At 69.7% G+C, this 19,017-nt stretch overlaps 3 protein-coding genes across 11 annotated transcripts in view; 2 read left to right on the forward strand and 1 right to left on the reverse strand.

Annotated features, from left to right (window-relative positions):
• The first annotated feature begins 51 nt into the window (after positions 1 to 51).
• Positions 52 to 8,071, forward strand: NCKAP5L (NCK associated protein 5 like). Of its 5 annotated transcripts, none has more exons than XM_041401276.1 (13): positions 52 to 92; positions 3,021 to 3,062; positions 3,164 to 3,270; positions 3,538 to 3,606; positions 3,715 to 3,753; positions 3,828 to 3,947; positions 4,034 to 4,147; positions 4,595 to 6,327; positions 6,400 to 6,553; positions 6,620 to 6,698; positions 6,783 to 7,067; positions 7,192 to 7,331; positions 7,653 to 8,071. In XM_041401276.1, exons 3-13 carry the CDS (start codon positions 3,169 to 3,171, stop codon positions 7,887 to 7,889), a joined length of 3,072 nt encoding a protein of 1,023 aa, XP_041257210.1. In that variant the 5' UTR covers positions 52 to 92; positions 3,021 to 3,062; positions 3,164 to 3,168; the 3' UTR covers positions 7,890 to 8,071. The 5 variants fall into 5 exon arrangements, with proteins under 5 accessions (XP_041257210.1, XP_041257213.1, XP_041257211.1 ...); XM_041401279.1 differs by having other exon boundaries at positions 3,167 to 3,270; XM_041401277.1 differs by lacking the exon at positions 52 to 92 and adding an exon at positions 2,427 to 2,496.
• Positions 8,072 to 8,202: 131 nt separating this feature from the next.
• Positions 8,203 to 11,424, reverse strand: TMBIM6 (transmembrane BAX inhibitor motif containing 6). Of its 2 annotated transcripts, XM_041401319.1 has the most exons (10): positions 11,321 to 11,422; positions 10,145 to 10,246; positions 9,947 to 10,055; positions 9,731 to 9,851; positions 9,572 to 9,620; positions 9,352 to 9,449; positions 9,174 to 9,253; positions 8,984 to 9,084; positions 8,822 to 8,894; positions 8,203 to 8,743 (listed from the first exon to the last, which is right to left on the reverse strand). In XM_041401319.1, exons 2-10 carry the CDS (start codon positions 10,198 to 10,200, stop codon positions 8,720 to 8,722), a joined length of 711 nt encoding a protein of 236 aa, XP_041257253.1. In that variant the 5' UTR covers positions 10,201 to 10,246; positions 11,321 to 11,422; the 3' UTR covers positions 8,203 to 8,719. The 2 variants fall into 2 exon arrangements, with proteins under 2 accessions (XP_041257253.1, XP_041257252.1); XM_041401318.1 differs by having other exon boundaries at positions 8,203 to 8,894; positions 11,321 to 11,424.
• Positions 11,425 to 11,614: 190 nt separating this feature from the next.
• Positions 11,615 to 19,017, forward strand: part of FMNL3 (formin like 3) — a 16,868-nt gene continuing 9,465 nt past the window's right edge. For 2 of the 4 annotated variants that reach the window (XM_041401270.1, XM_041401272.1), the window contains exons 1-14: positions 11,615 to 11,810; positions 14,266 to 14,349; positions 14,434 to 14,514; positions 14,637 to 14,713; positions 15,710 to 15,793; positions 16,283 to 16,435; positions 17,158 to 17,266; positions 17,345 to 17,421; positions 17,506 to 17,599; positions 18,061 to 18,135; positions 18,216 to 18,326; positions 18,402 to 18,551; positions 18,651 to 18,752; positions 18,821 to 19,017. The exon at positions 18,821 to 19,017 is cut by the window's right edge and continues 95 nt beyond it. In XM_041401270.1, coding sequence (XP_041257204.1) covers positions 11,664 to 11,810; positions 14,266 to 14,349; positions 14,434 to 14,514; positions 14,637 to 14,713; positions 15,710 to 15,793; positions 16,283 to 16,435; positions 17,158 to 17,266; positions 17,345 to 17,421; positions 17,506 to 17,599; positions 18,061 to 18,135; positions 18,216 to 18,326; positions 18,402 to 18,551; positions 18,651 to 18,752; positions 18,821 to 19,017 — 1,541 coding nt within the window. In that variant the 5' untranslated portion in view covers positions 11,615 to 11,663. The remainder of the gene's footprint in view (positions 11,811 to 14,265; positions 14,350 to 14,433; positions 14,515 to 14,636; positions 14,714 to 15,709; positions 15,794 to 16,282; positions 16,436 to 17,157; positions 17,267 to 17,344; positions 17,422 to 17,505; positions 17,600 to 18,060; positions 18,136 to 18,215; positions 18,327 to 18,401; positions 18,552 to 18,650; positions 18,753 to 18,820) is intronic. The other 2 variants (XM_041401271.1, XM_041401273.1) reach the window with 1 other exon arrangement.

Genomic DNA, 19,017 nt, shown 5'->3' on the forward strand with positions numbered 1-19,017 from the left:
AGCCATGACGTCACCGCCGCCGCCGGTCCCGCCCCGGTCCCGGTCCCAGCCCCGGCCATGCCGTCCCGGCCCCGGCCCTGCCGTAGCCCCCGGTGAGTCCGGTCGCTCCGCGGCGAGGGGCAGGCGGGGGGACCGGGGGGTCGGGCGGTTCCTCGGGGACACCGGAGGCGGGGGGAGGACATCCGTGGCCTCCGGGCACCGTGGTGGGGGGTGGGGGTTGAGCCCGGGGGAACGGCGGCGGTGGCCCGGTACGTGGTGTTCCGCATGTCCCCGGTGCATCCCCGCTGTGCCCTCGGCTCTCCCCGCTGTCCCCGGTGCATCCTGGGGTGTCCCCGCTGTCCCCAGAGCATCCCGGCTGTCTCTGAGGTGTCCCCGCTGCGTCCTGGTTGTCCCTGGGGTGTCCCCAGAGCATTCCGACTGTCCCCAGTGTCCCCTGTGCATCCTGACTATCCCCGGGGTGTCCCCAATGTCCCCATTGCACCCGGACTGTCCCTGGGGTGTCCCCAGTGCATCCTGACTGTCCCTGGGCTGTCCTCAGTGTCCCCAGTGCACGCCGGCTGTCCCTGGGGTGTCCCCCATGTCCCCATTGCACCCCGGCTGTCCCTGGGGTGTCCCCCATGTCCCCAGTGCATCCTGGCTGTCCCAGGGGTGTCCTCAGTGTCCCCACTGCATCCCGGCTGTCCCTGGGGTGTCCCCAATGTCCCCAGTGCATCCTGGCTGTCCCTGTGGTGTCCCCAATGTCCCCAGTGCATCCTGGCTGTCCCAGGGGTGTCCTCAGTGTCCCCACTGCATCCCGGCTATCCCTGGGGTGTCCCTCACTGTATTTCATCCCACCCGACAGTCCCCAGTGTCCCCAGTACACCCCAGCTGTCCCCTGCATGTCTCTGTTGTCCCCACCACATCCTGACTGTCCCTAGTGTCCCCACCGCATCCCTGGCTGTCCCTGCGTGTCCCTGGCGAGTCCCAGCTGTCCTCGATGTGTCCCCACACCCCGAGGCCATTTCTCTAGCACATCCCACTTGTGCATCCCGGCTGTCCCCAGGGTGTCCTTGCTGTCCCCGGTACATCCTGGCTGTCCCTGGGCTGTCCCTGGTGCATCCTGGCTGCCCCCAGAACAGCTCAGCGGGGTTGGGGACACTCGGGGCTGTCACCCCATGTCCCTGGGCTGTCCCCAGGGTGTCCTGGCTGCTCCCAGAACAGCTCAGCGGGGTTGGGGACACTCGGGGCTGTCACCCCATGTCCCTGGGCTGTCCCCAGGGTGTCTTGGCTGCCCCCAGAACAGCTCCAGCAGGGTTGGGGACACTCGGGACTGTCACCCCATGTCCCTGGGCTCGGCATGGGGACTCTGGTGTGGGACAGGCCGGGGCCAGCCCGTCACAGCCACGCTGGCACGTCCTGGGCTGCGCTTTGGGCACGTGCCTTGTCCCCACGCCGTGTCCCCACAGTGCCCAGGGCGGCGGGGACAGAGTGACTGGGGGGTACCGGGGAGGGGACACGGGCTCTGGGTGGCCCTGGCAGTGTCCCCACGCCGTGTCCCCCTCCCCACAGGGACCCTCGCGGGGCCCCACGCTGGGGGAGGGGATGGCGGCGCTGTCCATCTGTCGGGGCCCCCCCGGCTGTACCCGCCGGGGGCTTGGGGGGGCCGCGGGCTGCTCTTCCCCTCCAGACACAGCCTCACTTCCCCCCGTGACGCAGCCGGAGCCGCCGGCCCCGGGGCCGCTTCCTGCTCGGGGGGCAGGCGAGGGGGCACCTCAGGGACAATGGGGACAGCAGGGACCCGCGTGGGTTCGCCCCGCGGGCTGCAGGGGACGGGGACAGCACGTGCGAGGTGTGGCCGTGCCCCCCAGACTTTCCTCTTGTCCCTCCATCACCCCCAGACCCTCTTCTTGTCCCCCGCATCACCCCCAAACCTTCTTCTTGTCCCTTCCGGTCTCCCTTGTCCTGCGGAGCCCCCCGCGGTTCCGTGGGGTCCGGGTGAACCGGGGACGCGCGGCCCCGTGTGAACCCCAAAACCCCAAACCTCACCCTCGAGGGGCGGGGGGCAGAGGCCACGGCCGGGGGTCCCGGCTCGGCTCCGCGCCTGCAGCCCCGGGGGGCTCCCCGAGGGGTCCCGGGGCTCCGGGCAGTCCCTCCGGAGGGTGCGGGATGCCCGGTGGGGATCCCTCCGTGCTCTGCCCCGTCCCTCCGGCGGTGCCCGGTGCCGCGGGGGGATTCCCGGTGCTTCCCCTCCCGGGATGATTCCCGGTGTGCCGGTGCCGTCGCTCCCGGGGGCCTCAGCTCCGGTTCCCCGGGGCTGGCGCTGGCGGAGCCGCGCACCGGGGAGGCGGCGGCTCCATCCCGGCTCCTCCCCGGCCGCGGCGGGAAGGCGGAGCCGCCGCCGCCGCCTCCCAACAATAGCGCGGCCGGGCCGGGCCGGGATGGAAACGCCGCCGTCGCCGGGACCGGCCCCAGGGCCGCTCTGAGCCGCGACCGGCGGCGCCACCGGGAGCCCCGGGCGTGAGTACGGACCGGGACCGGGGCTCAGCGCAGGGACGCAGCGGCACCGGCGGCGGGGGAAGCCCAGGGTGGAGCGGGGGGTGTGCGGCGCTGGGGGGGGGCCCGTCTGAACGCCGGGGGTCCTGTGCACCGGGGCTGCGCATCCCGGTGTCCCGGAGCCGGGGTCAGCCCCGGGGCTGCTGCGTGTTCCTGTAGCCCGGAGGTGCTGCACATCCCGGTGCCCCGGGGCTTGTGCCGGTTCCGGTCCCGGTGGTGCTGCACATCCTCGTGACCCTGTGCCGGTGGCGGCCCCGGCCCTTGGGGCACACCGGTCCCGGTGCCAGTGGTGCTGCACACCCCGGTGCCACAGGGCTGGTCCCGGTCCCGGTCTCGGGGGTGCTGTGCACCCCGGGGCCGATCAGCTTCCCCTGAAGCACCGGGAAGGAGGGGGGCAGCAGGAGGGGTCCCTGCGGCTCCTGGTGCCGGAGGGGTCAGGACTGAGGAAGGGGCTCCATCCCCCTCCTCAGCCCAGCTCTCCCTGGCAGGTGACACCGCACAGGTCCGGGGCTGGGGACATCCCACGCCAGGTAAGAGAGGGCCGGGCTGTGCCGGGCCTGGGGGTGCCTCAGGCCAGGTGCCACCGGCCAGGGGCCAGCAGGGAGCCCGCGGTGACGCGTGTCCCCCGCAGCAGCGATGTCGGAGAGCGTGGCCGAGGCGCCGGGAGCCGGGAGCCCGGCGGCGCTGGGGGAGACGGGCACCAGCCATGAGCTGCTGCAGCGCCTGCGGGAGCTGGAGGTACGCAGGGATGGCACCAGCAGGACACGGCACCCCTGGGCAGCTGTGGCCACTGAAGCCGTGGCTGTGGCCACCGTGCGGGCAGTGCCAAGAGCCAGCCGTGGCCAGTGCCCACACTGGACGCCGTGGTGATGGGTTGCACTTCCCAGTTTTTTGTGGCCCTCGTGCAGCCCCATCCTGCTGTGTGTGGCACCAGGAGACAGAGGTGCTTGGTGCCATGGGGATGTCCCCGGAGCTGTCCCCTGAGCTGTCCTTGCTCTGTTCTAGGCAGAGAACTCAGCCCTGGCCCAGGCTAATGAGAACCAGAGGGAGACGTACGAGCGCTGCCTGGACGAGGTACTGGAGAGCACCCACACACACAGGGCACCTGTGCCCACCTGTGTGCTGGGGCAGGAGGCTGCGTGTGCCCTGTGCCCCCACCCAGACCTCCCCTCTCCTCCCCAGGTTGCCAACCACGTGGTGCAGGCACTGCTCAACCAGAAGGTGGGTGTCAGGAGGGTGTGAGGGGGCTGGGAGGACGCTGAGGGGTCCTGGCTGATCCCCCACACCCCTTCCAGGACCTGCGTGAGGAGTGCATCAAGCTGAAGAAACGTGTCTTCGAGCTGGAGCGGCAGAACCAGGTGCTGAGCGACCTGTTCCAGCAGAAGCTGCAGCTCTCCACTGGGTCCCTCCCCCAGGTGTGCCTGGGGCTGCATCGGGGCTGGGGGGTGGGCATGGGGCAGAGCCCCCCCAAAGCTTAACCCAGCTTCTCTCTCCTCTCCAGCTGCCGCTGCACCCGGTGCCAGTGCCCCCGGATGTCCCGGTGACCCCCCAGCCAGGCTCTGCTGAGCAAGAGCCCCCCCCGCTGCTCCCTGGCCTCTGTCTGTCCCTGCCCGAGGTGGGTACCAGTGTTCCCAACCCCTTCCTGTCCCAGTGCCCCCCTCTCTGGGCAGTGTCACCCCCTTCCCCACTGTCTTTTTCCTGTGTGTGATGGTGTCACCAGGCCTGTGACACGTGGCTTCTCATGGTGTCCTCTCCTGTCCCCCTCCCTGCATCTGTGGTGTCCCCATCCATGTGCCTATGGCACTTTCAGCAGGGTCCCTGTCCCTGTGGTCCCTGTGGTCCCTGTGGTGTCACCTCTGCAGGTCCATGGTGTCCACCTCCCCAAGCCCCTCCATCTGTGATGTCTCTGGCTCCAAAACCCATTACCCCAGATGTCCCCGTCCCCATTATGTCCCCATCCCAAAGTCTCTTGTGTCTCCAGAGTGTTTCCAGAGTGTCCCCCTCTGGTACTGGGGGTCTCAGTGCCAGGTGCTCACAGGGTGACAGTGCCCGGTCCCCACAGGTGCTGCCAGCAGTGCCATCGGGCAGCCCTGGCCTCAGCCCCGGTGCCCCGCCCCTGGATGCCCTGTCCCCATTCTTCAAAAAGAAAGCCCAAATCCTGGAGGTGCTGCGCAAGCTGGAGGAGACAGACCCGCTGTTGGGACCCGCCCCGGCCTCCCCCGGCTCCCCCGAGCCCTGCGCAGCCCTGGCTTGGCCCCCCTGCCCTCTGCGGGGGCCGGGGGCTGCAGGGGGCTGGCGGGGCACCGAGGGCAGCCCCTGCTCCTCTCCCGAGGAAGCGGGGCCGCCGCGGGGGGCTCTGCTCAGCGCCTTGGCCGAGCGGCTGCTGCGAGGTGAGGGGGGGGGCTGCTGCCGCCGCAACGGGGAAGCCCCCGGGGGACCCCCCCGGCAGCGGCGCGGGGAGCACCCCGCTTTCCTGGGACTCTACACTCCCGGCGAGGAGAGCCCCGAGGGGGGCTTCACCCCGCTGTCACCTGGCGGGGTCCCCAACCAGCTGCCCTCCCCCAGCAAGGTGCTCAAACTGCCGGCCCCCCCCGGGGGGCTGCGCCTCAGCCCCCAGCTCGCCCACCCCTCCAAGATCCCCTGTCGCGGCGCCCACCCCGAGGCCTCACCGGTGCTCAGCCGCCGCCCATCCCCGGATGCCGCCCCAGAGCCCGGTTCCACCGAGCCCCCCGCCTTCCCCCACCCCCGCACCTTCGAGGCGGTCGAGCCGCCCCCGGTGCCCCCGGGACCCGCGGCCGGTGGGGAGCGGGCGGCCGCTTCCCCCCCCAGCTCTCGCCGTGGCACGGGGGGCTCGGCCCCCTGCCGCCGCCCTGGCAAGAAGCCCCCCGAGCCGGGCTACCTGCCCTTCAAGGAGCGCCTGGCAGCCCTGGGCAAGCTGCGGGGGGCTGAGGGCCGCGAGCCGCCCGGCCCGGGGCGGCCCGAACGGGGCCATGGGGCCGAGCTACGCCCCCCACCCCGGGGGGGTTTGGGGGGCAGCCTGAAGCACCCCGAGCCAGCGCACGGCGCGGAGCCCCTGGCCCGCTGCTACTCCTCCGGCTCCATGGGCGACCCCGGCAAGGCGGGGGGCAAGGGTCGCCCCGGCACCGGCCGGACCCCCTCCCGGACCCCCCCCGCGCCTCCTGCCAAAACCTCCCGCAGCCCCCACGGCAGCCCCACCAAGCTGCCCACCAAGGCGGGCAAAGCCGGGGCACCGCGGGGCGAGGAGCCCGCGGGCGCCAAGGCGGGCGGGGGTCCCCACAAAACCCCCGCAGACCCCGCAGAGCCCACGGGGCCGGCGCCGAGCGCCGCGGGGCACTCGGCCATCGAGGAGAAGGTGATGAAGGGCATCGAGGAGAACGTGCTGCGGCTGCAGGGGCAGGAGCGGGCGCCGGGCGCCGAGGCCAAGGGCAAGGCAGCCGGGCTGGCGAGCTGGTTCGGGCTGCGGCGCAGCAAACTGCCCGCGCTGAGCCGGCGAGGGGACGGAGGGCGAGGCCGAGAGTGGGCTGGGACCCCCGCGCCCCTTCGCCGAGAGGTCAAGCTGGCCGCCCGCAAGCTGGAAGCCGAGAGTCTCAACATCTCGAAGCTGATGGAGAAGGCGGAGGATCTGAGGAAGGCGCTGCGGGAGGAGCACGCGTTCCTGCAGGGACTGGCGCTGGAGAAGGGGCGTCCCCGTGGACCCCCGCGAGGCCCCGGCCCCCTCCCTGTCATGTACCAGGAGGTGACGGCCGAGACCTTCATGCAGCAGCTGCTGGACAGGTGAGCTCCCACCTGGGTCCCCTCGGGGTGGGGTGAGGGTAGGGTGTCCCCCTGACCGCTGCCTCCCCCCAGGGTGGACGGGAAGGATGTCCCCTACGAGACCCGCCTGGAGCACAAGCGGGAGCTCTGTGACCTCCGGAGGGTCCCCCCCGACGCCAAAGAACCCCGGCTCTGCCGCCCGCCCCGCAACGGCATCGTGGGACACCTGCGGGAGCCCTCGGACAAGGTGAGGACCCCGCAGGCCTCCGCTCCGGGGGGACCCCGCAGCCGCTCAGCCTCTGCATCCCCGCAGGTGCCCGACGTGGGGCTCCGGGATGAGCTACCGTCCGACGAGAGCCTCTCCGAGTCGGGGACGGGGCAGCATTTCGCCGGTGAGGGGGTGATGGGGAGCTTAGGGCGGAGAGAGGGCACCAGGGTGGGTTCCCCGGCGCTGACCCCCTCCCCTTCTGCCGCAGCCTGCGGGTCCCTGACGCGGACGCTGGACAGCGGGATCGGGACCTTCCCGCCCCCCGACTATGGGGGGGTCCCCGCCAAGAGCACCCCCAAACCGCGGGGCCGCCCCGAGCCGCTGCCCGGGGCCGTGCCGGCCGCCGTCACCAAAGTGCCGCGCAAGGCCCGGACGCTGGAGCGGGAGGTGCCCAGCGCCGAGGAGCTGCTGGTACCGGGAAAACACCGGAGCGCTCCGGGCTGCCGCCTCCCGGCCCCCCCCAGCTCGCACGGGCACCGCGCCGCACCCCAAGGTGGGTGTCCCCCCCCGAGCCGGGTGTGCGCCCACCCTCGGGAAGGTGCAGCGGGGGCTCTCGGTGGGGAGATGGGGGGTGTGGGGGGTCCTGCAGGTCAGCGCTGCCCCCGTTGTTCCCGCAGACACCGGGGATGACGCCAGGAAGCCGCGGCGTGTCCAGCAGAGCAAGAACTGGACCTTCCCCAACGCCAAAGCCTGCGGTGCTGCTGACCCCTTCGTGTGCCCCCCCGAGGGGCTGGAGGGGCTGCATCGGCCTGTGCAGGTAAGGACACTCCCCGAAATCCTGGAGTACCCCAGAACCTTGGGGTGGGGTCCCCAAAACTCCAGAGTAAGGACACTGAAACTCTGGAGCAGGACCACAAAACCCTGACAGAGGGACCCCAGACTCTCCTGCCCGTGCTGTGGGGATGAAGCCAGGGGGAGAGGATGTGGGGGGACCGCTCCCCAGAATTCTGTGATCATTTCCCACATGTGCCCGTCGGTGTCGGGGGGATTTAAAGTGGCCTTGGGGGGGCACAGACATTCCAAACCACGGGGGAGTGATAGATGTGGCTGTCCCCCTGCCCATTCTGTCCCTCCCCAGGCCCCCGTGTGCAGCCCGGCGGGGCACCGGGGGGCATCCCCGGAGGCTCCCCCGCCGCTGCCCCCCGCCCTGAGCACTAGCAGCAGCCGGACCCCCAGCGCTTCAGACGTGGGGGACGAGGGCAGCACGGAGGCACGGTCCCGGGACGGGGGACACGGTCCCGCCGGGCTGGAACACTCCGAGTCCCTCAGCGACTCGCTGTACGACAGCCTCTCCTCCTGCGGCAGCCAGGGCTGAGCCGCCCCGGCCCTGCTCCCACGTCTTCCACCCCGTCCCCGCTGCTCCCCGCTCCTGCTCTGAGGGTGCTGCCCGGGCTGGGAGTGTCCGGTGTCTGTCGCTCCCTCTCCCGGCTCTCTCCGATGGTGCTACGGCCCTGTACAGCCCCCGCCGATGGGTTTTTAACTCAATAAAGCCGCCCCCCCAAGCCCGGGTTATTTATACACGTGGTGGTGCAGCCCTTGTGTCGCCGTGCCCCGGGGAGGGATGTGAGGATGGGGGGTGGTCAGATGGACAGATGGACGCGGGGGGACGGAAAGAGGGGGGACAAGAGTTTGGAGTCTGAGCGATTTATTGAATCATCCCGGTGTACAAAGAGCGGAGATGGCGGGACTGGGAGCGCTGGGAATGCCGCGTCCCCACGGCCCCCTCCCAGCACACGTTCATTTCTTGGCACTGGTGCTGAAGGGGAGGCTCCACCGATGAGTTTGGCTGAGGGGGGGTCCCACCAACAACCCCCCCCGAGGGCTGGTTTTGGGGCCTCACGGCCTCCCGGGGAAGGGTGACACCCCGGGTGGGGCTGGGGACAAACCTCCGAGGAAAGAGGACACATGGGTGACCACTCTTGGGGAAAACCAAGGGGAGCCAAACTCCAGCAGGATCCACAAATTGGCTGGTTTTTAATCAAAAAAAAAAAAAAAAAAAAAAAAAGCTGAACGAGAGAAAAACCCACGAGGTGCGAAAGCTTCTGGCTGCTTCCTCGGCAGCAAAGCGCAGCCCCTTTAATGACAGAGAGGGACAGGAGGGGACATGGGGACACAGGGGTGGCTCCGCCTCGGCCCAGAGCCGCTTCACTTCTTCTCCTTCTTCTTGTTCTGCAAGAGGAGAGTGGCCACGGTCACCATGGGCTCTGTCCCTCTGTCCCCCTGCCCTGCCCAGGGCCCCTCACCCACCTCGGACATGCCCAGGATCATCAGGAGCTCCCGGAAGATGTTGACGAAGTCGAGGAAGAGATCGACGCAGTGCCTGGGAAAGAGAGGGAGGGAGGGATGGATGGACGCTCAGTGAGGGTCACCCTGCCCCCCTGTGTCACCCCCCGTGTCCCCAGCACCCACCAGATGTAATCCTTGTCCCCGCTCTCCGCCTTCTCGATGATGAGCTGCGTGTCGAAGAGCACGAAGCCACACATGATCATCAGAGCCACGTACAGGTTGGCCTGTGGGGGTACAGAGGCATCAGGTGGGGACAGTCCCCTCCCTGCTGGTGTCACCTGTCTGTCTGTCCGTCCTCAGCTGGTGGACTCACCGTGAAGAGCCAGGTGGATCTCACAAAGGCGTTAATCAGAGTGGAGAGAAGCATCAGGGTGAGGCCGGACAGCAGGAAACCTGCAGGGTGAGGGAGTCAGGGTCAGGCCTGGGGAGAGTCCCCCCCACAAACAGGGGGTCCCCAGCCCCCCCAGAGCCACCCCCAAAGCCCCTCTCACCTCCTAGGTACAGGTAGCTGCGGCGCCGGGCGTACAGGGCGCTCAGGGAGAAGCAGGCAAAGATGGTGGCAGTGCCCAGGAAGGCAGTGGGGATGATGCTGGGGGTGAAGAGAAAGGGGTCAGAGGGTTTTGGGGACAGCTGGGGGTCACTGGGGGGGGAACAGGATCTGTGTGGCAGCTGGAGGTGGGAGATGGGGTCTGTGGGGGTGGGGTCTCCTACCTGGGGTTGATGGAGATGCACATTTGCAGGAGAGGTCCCAGATTGATGCCTGGAAGGACAGAATTGGGTGTCACCAGAGCCATTTTGAGGGGCTTCATCCGGCCCCTCTGCAGGATTTGGGGTCCTGTGGACGTGGGGGCAGTCCCAGTGCCCACCTACCCGTCAGGAAGGCGAAGCCAACCAGCATCCCCAGCCTCTTCTGCTCGGTCTCACGGCTGTGAGGGGTGGCTGTGAGCCAAACCATCAGCCCCAGAGCACCCAGGCCAGTCAGGAGCCCAAACTGGGAGAGAGAGAGACAGGTGAGTGCTGGGCATTGCCTCACCTGGCTGCTGCAGGGCTGGGGTTGCCACCTGCAGCCCTGCACAGGTGCCTCACCTGGAAGAGGTGGGTCACCACGTTGATGTAGGCGCCCGCAGCTGCCACGAACATGCAGATGGCAAAGCTGCCATAGACCCTCTTCAGGTGCTCCTGGGTGGAGGCCGAGCTGTGGGTGAGGAGGGGGTGGTGAGGTGGGCAGCGAGAGCTGGCACAGCCCCCCCGAGCCCCCCTGCCCTGTGCCCGTGTGCCACTCACATGTGGGAGAACTTGAAGAGGGCATCGAAGTTGATGCTGCGGTCGAAGACGTTCATGGTGCCAGGCTGGGATGGGCCCAGGGCCGCTCCACAGGGCTGCAAGCTGCGAGGGAAAGCGGGGTCACGAAGGATCTGGAGCCCACCCAAAAAGCTCCCAAAGCTCCCCCAGGAGCCCAGTGAGAGCCCAGGAGCTGCCGGAGCCTTCCTTGTCCAGCTGGTGCAAGCTCTGCCGGCTGTTGCAAGGCCAGGGGGCCCTGGGGTGTTGCAGGGCTGTTGCAAGGCCAGGGCAGCCTCGGGGACCTGCAGCGAGGCTGCTCCGAGCCGGGGGAGCTCCTGAAGGTGCCGCGGCAGCGCTGCCAGCAGCTGGAAATGTCTTTGTGCCAGGTGACTATTAGTGCCCGTAATGACGTCCCCAGGGGTGGCTCTGCCAGCGAGAGGCTCCCGGCAGGGCCTCCTCCTCCTCCTCCTCCTCTTCCTCGCCCTCCTCCTCCTGGTCCAGCCGGCTCGGCCGGCTCTGTCCCCTCTGGCACCTGCCAGAGCCAGACCTGCCCAGCCAGTGGCACGAGAGCTGTCCCCAAGGGACGGAGGGGACAGAACAGGCCCGGGGGGGAGCGGGGTGGACGCTTCAAGCTGCCACCCCGGCGGAGCTCCAGGAGAGGAGCCCCAGGGTGCCACAGCAGCGCGGCCCAGGGGGGCACAGGTCACAGCTCAGCACGGCACGGTGGCACAGGGTGGCACCGCAGCGCTGCCACCGCCGGGCCGGTGCCACGGGGCCAGGTCAGAGGGCAAGGCAGGGGAGGAGCTGCGGCCGCGGGGACAGTCCCAGCGGGGTGTGTGTGACAGCCGCCCCTCGCGGGGGTGACACCGCTCCGGCCCCGGTGACAGCCGATGCCACCGGGCAGGGCCCCGAGCCGCCCTCCCCGCCCCCAGCGCCGCTTTCGCTTTCGCTGCTGCCGCCCCTGCTCGGCTCCGAGCGACCTTTACCCACCCGCTGCTTCCTGCACCCCCCCCCGCCCGCCCCCGCCACGGGGCCTGGTGGGGGCGGGACCCCCCGGGCCGCTCGGGGTGAGCTCTGGGGGGGTTGTGGGGATCTCCCGGGGTGCACAGCCGCTCTGGGACCCCCGGGGCTCCCCCGGGGCCGCCCCGGGCCCGCCCCGCCGGCGCCCCCCGCCCGCACCTGCGCCGCGTCCGCCGTCCGTGCCAGGCCGCGAGCTCTGCGCCACGCCCCCGCCGCTCATTGGCTGAACCCCCGCCTAGTCCCGCCTCCCGCCTCGTTCCATTGGCTCTCGTCACCGCTCTGGGCGGGGCTCGTCTCGAGCCGCCGTCACGGTCCCGGCCGCGCCCGAGCGCCGCCGTTGGACGAGCAGAGCCCGCCCCCGCGCGCGAGCGCGGCGCTGATTGGTCATCGTGGGCGCGGCCCGGCCAATCGGAGCGCGCCGCTCGCTGCCGGCCTTCGGGCGCCCTCCGCCGGACACGACGGGCTGAACCTCCCCCACCGCCCCCCGGTGCCTGGGCCGGGGATGGGGAACGTGGAGAGCGCGGACGGGGAGGCGCTGCCCCGGGGCCCGGGAACACCGGCGGCCCCGGGGGGAGCCGGACTGTTCGCCCCGGGCAAGATGCCGATGCCGGAGCCCTGCGAGCTGGAGGAGCGCTTCGCCCTGGTGCTGGTGAGAGGCCGACCCCCGCCGCGCTTCCCAGTTCCCGGTGCTCTCCCTCCGTTCCCGGTGTGCCCCCGGTGCTCTTCGCCTGTTCGCTCCGTCGGTGTTCCCGCTGAGCCTCTCCCGGTTCATCCCTTCCCGCGACTCCTCCCGATGCTCTCTCCCGGACCAGTTGGCGGGCACCGGGCACCGCCGGGACGGCACCGCCGCCCGGAGCCGCCAGGGGCGGGCGGGGAGCGCCGGTGCCCGCGGGGATGGGCAGTGGCCGCGGGGCCGCGGGGAACACCCCACCCGGGACAGCCCCGGGGGTGACGCCACTCCCGGTGCCACCGCGAGGCCCGGGGACTTTGCAAGCCGGGAAAGTCCGGTCGGGGCAGCGCGGGGCTTGGGCTGGGATTCCCCGCTGGGTGCGGGGGTTCCCGGTTTCCCGGTGGATGAAGTGATTCCCGGTGGGTGCGGGTGCCCCGCGCGGTCCCCGCTACGCTGTCACAGCCGGGGCGGTGGCCACCCTGGTGCCACCGCGGCCCCGGGACGTGGCTCGGCAGTGTCCCCGGTGCCACCGGGACCACCAACACCGCGGAGGCGTCCCACCGGCGCTTGGGTGGCCAACGATCCCTCCCGGTGGCCCCTCCGCGGCGCCGGATTTGTTTTGGGTGGGGGTGACACCGCCAGGACACCATGGCTGGGTGACACCGGTGCCCCCCGCAACCGGCCCCGCCATCCCGGTGGGAGCCGCCGCCAGCGGAAGCCGCAGGCGGGCAGGAAATGCCGAGTGTGGTCCCACGGGGCTCTGGAAGCCGAAACCGGGGGCACCGGGGGGCACCGGCAGCCCCGGAGTGGGCGCGTCCCGCCGGTAACGAGCGGCTCCCGCCGGCGGCGCTGCCCGTCCCACATCCCACGCGGGGCGGATGCTGCCGCCGCTCTCCGCGGGGCCTGTGGCGGGGGGGACACGTCCTGCCGGGCGACACCGGTACCGGGGGGGTCACTTTGCAGGGTGGTGACACCTGCCTCCCCCAAAATGTCCCCGCGGCCGTCGGCAGCGCCCGGTGCCGTCCCGGCTGCTGCCGGGGGCGGAAAATATTCCATCATGTGATGGAGGTCCGGTGGCCCCCGGAGGCGAGGATCCGCCCCGGAGCCCCCCAGCCCAGCCCCGGGGCGGACTCCAGCCCCGGTACCGCCGTTTCCCGGTGGGATTCAACCCCGGGATAACCACGGGGGCTCCCGGTGGGGCGGACGGCGGAGGAAGTGCCCGGCCGGGAGCGGCCGCGCTCCCACCACAAAGGCAGGAAACGGAGCGGCGGGAACGCCGGGACGGGCGGCTGAGCTTCAAAGCCCCCCGCGGGTGCCCCTCGCCCCCAGCCGGGGTCTCTGCGCGTCCTTTCCGCCTCCATTCCCAGGGAGACCCGGGATTTTACCGCTGCCCAAGGGGGAACATCCGCAGCCCCCTGGGGAGGGCACGGTGCCCCTCCGGGGGCAGTTTTGGTGACACCGTGCCCGTGGTCAGTCTCGTGGGAACCTGCGGGACCCCTTGCCCAGGGGAGCGTGGCCTCGCCCAGGCTCTGTCCCGGTTTCCCGTGGGATCGGGATGAGCAGGGGAGGGCGGGCATGGAGGGGTGGAGCAGCCGTGGTGACGGCTCCTGGTAACGGGGCTACCCCGAGCTGCGTCACTCGGGTGGCATCTCCCACCGGGGTGGCATCTCCCACCACGGTGGCATCTCCCACCACGGTGGCATCCTGAGCTGGGCTGGCAGTGCCCACCAGGGTGACATCACCCAGTGTGATGGCATCTCCCACCAGGGTGACATCACCCAGAGCAATGGCATTTCCCACTAGGGTGACATCGCCCACATGGGCTGGCATCTCTCCCTGGGGTGGCATTGCCCACCAGGGTTGTCCCAGGCTCCCTGGCATCACTGCTGCCCACTGTGGCACCCCATTTGTCCTGTGCCACATCCCACACTGGGAATCCTGGGGTCTTCCCAGTGACCCTGGGCCAGCACCAGAGCCTGGCCTTGTGCCCGGTGTCCCAGTGAGCAGCCACCGGTGCTGGGCCTTGTGTCCGGTGTCCTGGGGAGCTGGCACCGGTGCCTGTCCCCGTGTCTGGTGTCCTGGGGAGCTGGCACCGGTGCCTGGCCTCGTGCCACCGTCGGGAGCGGAGGCTGCGGTTGTGGCACGGAAGCGGGTGCAGACAGGAAGGATGCGTCAGGGATGGGGAGATTTGGTGCTGCTGGTGGTTGGCACGTGGCCCCAGTGGCACTGTTGTCCCCGTGCCACATCTGTGCCTGCTGGTGCATCCCGGTGCCAGGGCCTCTGGCTATGTCATGGGTCAGGGTGCCCTTAGAGGGGACCCTGGCTGTGCTGTGGGTGCTTTTTGGGATCACCCAGGCTGTACCATGGGTGTCAGTGTCCCTTGGGGGGCACGGTCCCCGTGTCCCTCAGGGTGACACCCCCCCTGTGTCCCCAGAGCTCCATGAACCTGCCCCCAGACAAAGCTCGGCTGCTGCGCCAGTACGACAACGAGAAGAAGTGGGACCTCATCTGTGACCAGGTGGGGCTGGGTGGCCCATGGGGGCACTGGGGAGGGGACAGTGCTGCTGTCCCCATGTCACCAACACCCTCCTGTCCCCCCCAGGAGCGGTTCCAGGTGAAGAGCCCACCCCATGCCTACATCCAGAAGCTGCGCAGCTTCCTGGAGCCGGGTGTCACACGGAAGGTGAGGGGCTGAGGGCTTTGGGGGAGCCTTGGGGGGCATGGGGGAGGCTTGGGAGGTTTAGGGGTGCCTTGGGGGGTTTTGGGGAATCTGTGGGGCATGGCTCAGCCTTGCTTTGCCCCCAGAAGTTCAGGAGGAGGGTGCAGGAGTCCACCAAGGTGCTGCGAGAGCTGGAGATCAGCCTGAGGACGAACCACATCGGGTGAGTGTGGGGTCCCGGGGAGGGGCTGGGGGGTCCCGGGGAGGGATTGTGGGGTCCAGGCTGGGGGAGCAGGGCCGTGGAGTGGGGTACAGAGTTCCGGATGGCGCTCGGGGTCCCGGGGGGACCGCGGGGCGCTGTCACCAGCCCCGCACAGCTGCAGGGGAAGCCGGAGGCGCTGCAGGAACTGGGCCGGTTCCTGCCCCGGCCCGCGGGCAGGTCCCGGGGGCGGATGCCGGGGCGGATGGGCCGGCGATGACGCCCTGAACGAGGCAGCGTGGCCAGATCCTGGCCGGCTCCTCCCGACAGACCGGAGGGCTCGGTCGGCACAGTCCCCGATCCGGTGACACCCCGACCCGCCCCGGGATGCCCCGGAGCCGCGCGGGGCGGGGGGAGTGGGTTGGGCAGGACGGGACCGTCCCGGGGGTGTTGGGGACATCAGCGGCGGGTTCCCGGTGGCACAGTCGTGCCCGGGGCTGCTCGTGCACGTGCCGGCTGTTCCCCGCCGCCGGCCCCGCTCGTCCCTGCCCACGGACCCAAAATAGCAGCAGCCGGAGACAGGAAACGGGCTGAGGCGAGGGGCTGGCGGCGGCAGGAAAGGGGCGGCCGCTGCCCCCGTGGCTCCCTGACGCACGGCGGTGGGCTGGCCTGGGGACCCCCGGTGCTGCTGGGTGAATCCCCCACCCCGTGTACCCCCACACACAGCATCTCACAAAGACCCTCCCAAGGGTCGGGGCATCCCCGCGAGGTTCCCAGGGTGGGGACGGGGGTGCAGCCCCAGCACCAAGCCCCGTTTGCCGCCCACACCGAGCCCTCCCTGCCCTGCGCTGCTCCGATAACCCCGCGCTGGCGCTGGCACCGCTGATAGCGGAGGGGCTGCGCCCAGCACGGCAGTGCCCCCACCGTCCCTGTGCCAGGACAGGGGGCTCCGTGTTGGAGGGGGTTGTGCTGGGGGGATCCCCGGCTCCTGCGGGCTCTGATGGGTACCTGGTGCCGCAGGTGGGTGCGGGAGTTCCTCAATGATGAGAACAAGGGGCTGGACGTGCTGGTGAACTACCTGTCCTTCGCCCAGTGCGCCGTCATGTGAGTGGGGTCGCGGGTCCCTGGGTGAGGGGGGGGGTCCAGGGAGTCCTTGGGGAGCGTGGAAGTTGCTGGTGGCTGTGGCAGCTCCCTGCTGCCAACGCCTGATACTGCTCAGTCCCTTATCGTCCCTGAGGCAGGGAGGGACCTGTGCATCGGGCTCCCCCGGGATGCGGCACTTTCAGACCCTCCCTGCCTGCTCTGGGAATTCCAGAGCCACGCTCGTGCCTCTCCCCACCCCGCAACCACCCACTGGCCACCTACCTCGGTGCTTGCATCTGTGCTGGAGCCGTGTGCCCCCCGCCAGAGCCGTGTGCCCCCCGCCAGAGCCATGTGCCCCCTGCCACAGCCGTGTGCCCCCCGCCAGAGCCGTGTGCCCCCCGCCAGAGCCATGTGCCCCCTGCCACAGCCGTGTGCCCCCCGCCAGAGCAGAGCCATGTGCCCCCCACCAAATCAGTGTGCCCCCCCGCTGCCCGCGTGTCCCCCAACCAGGTTGGATTTTGAGGGCCTGGAAGGCGGCGAGGATGGCGCACTGGAGAAGCTGCGCTCCTGGAGCAGGTCCATCGAGGATCTGCAGCACCCCAGCGCCCTGCCCGCCCCCTTCACCAGCAGCCTGGCCCGCTCTGCCCGCCAGACCGCCCTACGGTACGTGCCCGGGGGGATGTCCCACCGAGGGGGGACATCCTGCCATGGGGGTACGTCCTGCTGCAGGGCTCTGGCTGGCCACAGTGCTGCTGCTTGCTGCGTGCTGTGCTGTGTGCCAGCGTGCCATGGTGTGTGCCATGCCAAGCGCTGTCCTGCCGTGGCTTGTGCCATCGTGCCCGGTGCCACTTGCCGCCCTGTCCCATCACCTGCATGGCAGAAACGCAGTGCCTGGAGCTCAGGCTGTGCCATGGTACATGCCACGTGTTCCACATCCCGTTCTTCCTCGCGTGTCATGTCAGCTCCACGGCCCGTGCAGCCCTGGCACTGCCATCGCTGTCTCACCGCTGCCATCCTGCCTGTCCTCTGCCCCCGCGGCTCCGCTCACCCTGCTCTGGCTCTGCCCCCGCGCCCCGGGGTAATGCACCCCGTTTCTGCTTCCAGGGCCGGGGTGCCCCTCTCTGGCTGTGCTCTCTCTCTCTCTCCTCCGTGCCCACCTCGCCGCTCGCCCGCGGGCCGGGTAAGTACCGGCTGTGCGGGGCCAGCCCCGTGCTCGCCGTGGCTTTGCTCCGCCTCCGCACGCTCTGTCACTGTCGCCCTCTCTCTGCCTTTGCCCCTCCGAAATCCCGGCTGTCCCACGCTGTCCCCAAGCTGTCCCTCCGTTCCCCCCATGGGTGCAGCACCAGCAGGTGACAGTGCCGCTCACTGTGTGCCCTGTCCTGCAGCTATGGCACGCTGCCCAGCCGCAGGGCACTGAAGAACTCGCGCCTGGTGAGCCAGAAGGATGACGTCCACCTCTGCATCATGTGTCTTCGGGCCATCATGAACTACCAGGTACTGTCATCCCGCGGTGGGGACACCGTTGTCAGCACTGCCACCACGGCTGACACTGTTTTTACTCCGTGCCCACAGTACGGCTTCAACCTGGTCATGTCTCACCCCCACGCTGTCAACGAGATCGCCCTGAGCCTCAACAACAAGAACCCGAGGTAAGGGAGGGTCTGGAAAGGTGGGACAGGGGTCCTGGAGCTGGCAGGGGGTGACACTGATGGTGATGGTGACACTGTGGCCAGGATGAAGGCGCTGGTGCTGGAGCTGCTGGCGGCTGTCTGCCTGGTGAGGGGCGGCCACGAGATCATCCTCGCGGCCTTCGACAACTTCAAGGAGGTACGAGGGGAGTGGGAACGGGGCTGGGAGGGGGGAATGGGGCTGGGAGTGGGGAATGGAGAGAGAAAGGACCAGGCTGGGATGGGGGGAATGGGGGCACCAGAATCAGGCTGGGACTGGGGAGCAGGACCCCGGCAATGGAGGAACTGGGGACCCCAGGAGCAATCTGGGATGAAGGAAAGCCCAAGAGAAGTCTGGGATGGGGGCACCAGGGTCCCCAGGAGCAATCTGGAATGAAGAACACCCCAAGAGAAGGCTGGGATGGGGGCACCAGGGACCCCAGGACCAGGCTGGGAAGGGGAGTCTGGAGTGCAGGGGGTGGAGGGATCAGGAAAGATGAGGAATGGGGGGTCTGGGAGCACCAGGACCAGACTGGGATTAGGAAAGTGGAGTCAGGAGAAGGGGGAAGGGTCAGTTGCTGGGGGGGCCACACCAGGTGAACCCCATTTTTGCCTGCTCAGGTGTGCAAGGAGAAACACCGCTTTGAGCGGCTGATGGAATACTTCCGCAACGAGGACAGCAGCATCGACTTCATGGTGGGACACCCTGTCCTGGGCGAGGGGGAGGCTCTCTGGGGGGCCAGGAGGACTCCTGGTGACGCCAGCCCTGCCTGCAGGTGGCCTGCATGCAGTTCATCAACATCGTGGTGCACTCGGTGGAGGACATGAACTTCCGCGTCCATCTCCAGTACGAGTTCACCAAGCTGGGGCTGGAGGAGTTCCTGCAGGTATGGGGGGGTCGAGGGTCAGGGGAGCTGTGTTGGGGGGTCCCCCCATCCTTGACGCTGCCTTGGTGCCCACAGAAGTCGAGGCACACGGAGAGCGAGAAGCTGCAGGTGCAGATCCAGGCGTACCTGGACAACGTCTTCGATGTGGGGGGGCTGCTGGAGGATGCAGAGACCAAAAATGTGGCCCTGGAGAAGGTGGAGGAGCTGGAGGAGCACCTGTCCCACGTATGTGAGCACAGGGGGTGTGGGGATGTTCCCTGCTGGGTCCCAAGGAGGTCAGTGTGACACCCTGAGCTGCCGTCACAGCCGTGTCCCTCTCCCCAGCTAACGGAGAAGCTGCTGGACCTGGAGAACGAGAACATGATGCGGGTGGCGGAGCTGGAGAAGCAGCTGCTGCAGCGAGAGAAGGAGCTGGAGGTGGTCAAGGTGCGCTGGGGGCTGTAGGGAGCGGGGAAGGGTCCCGATCCCCCCCGACTGACGCTCGCTGTCCCCAGGAGACCTACGAGCACACGAGCCACCAGGTGCACACGCTGCGCAGGATGATCAAGGAGAAGGACGAGGCTTTCCGGCGGCACTACGGCTCCGAGCCGCCCCCGCTTCCCAGCGCCGAGCCGCCACCTCCGCAGCCCGAGCCCTCGGAGGAGACCCCGCGACCCCCGGTCCTGCCCCCCGTGGAAGCCGCGCCCCCCCC

The sequence above is a fragment of the Onychostruthus taczanowskii genome, unplaced genomic scaffold, assembly GCF_017590055.1.
Source record: "Onychostruthus taczanowskii isolate IOZ18803 unplaced genomic scaffold, ASM1759005v1 scaffold188, whole genome shotgun sequence".
In the NCBI taxonomy this organism is placed as follows: Eukaryota; Metazoa; Chordata; class Aves; order Passeriformes; family Passeridae; genus Onychostruthus; species Onychostruthus taczanowskii.

Coding starts and splice junctions, on each gene's coding strand:
- NCKAP5L (XM_041401276.1), top strand. CDS start 3,169: ATGTCGGAGAGCGTGGCCGAGGCGCCGGGAGCCGGGAGCCCGGCGGCG. Junction 3,271..3,537: donor AGCGCCTGCGGGAGCTGGAG/GTACGCAGGGAT, acceptor GCTCTGTTCTAG/GCAGAGAACTCAGCCCTGGC. Junction 7,068..7,191: donor GCACCGCGCCGCACCCCAAG/GTGGGTGTCCCC, acceptor TTGTTCCCGCAG/ACACCGGGGATGACGCCAGG.
- TMBIM6 (XM_041401318.1), bottom strand. CDS start 10,200: ATGAACGTCTTCGACCGCAGCATCAACTTCGATGCCCTCTTCAAGTTC. Junction 9,450..9,571: donor TGCATCTCCATCAACCCCAG/GTAGGAGACCCC, acceptor CTTCACCCCCAG/CATCATCCCCACTGCCTTCC. Junction 9,085..9,173: donor GATCCACCTGGCTCTTCACG/GTGAGTCCACCA, acceptor GTACCCCCACAG/GCCAACCTGTACGTGGCTCT.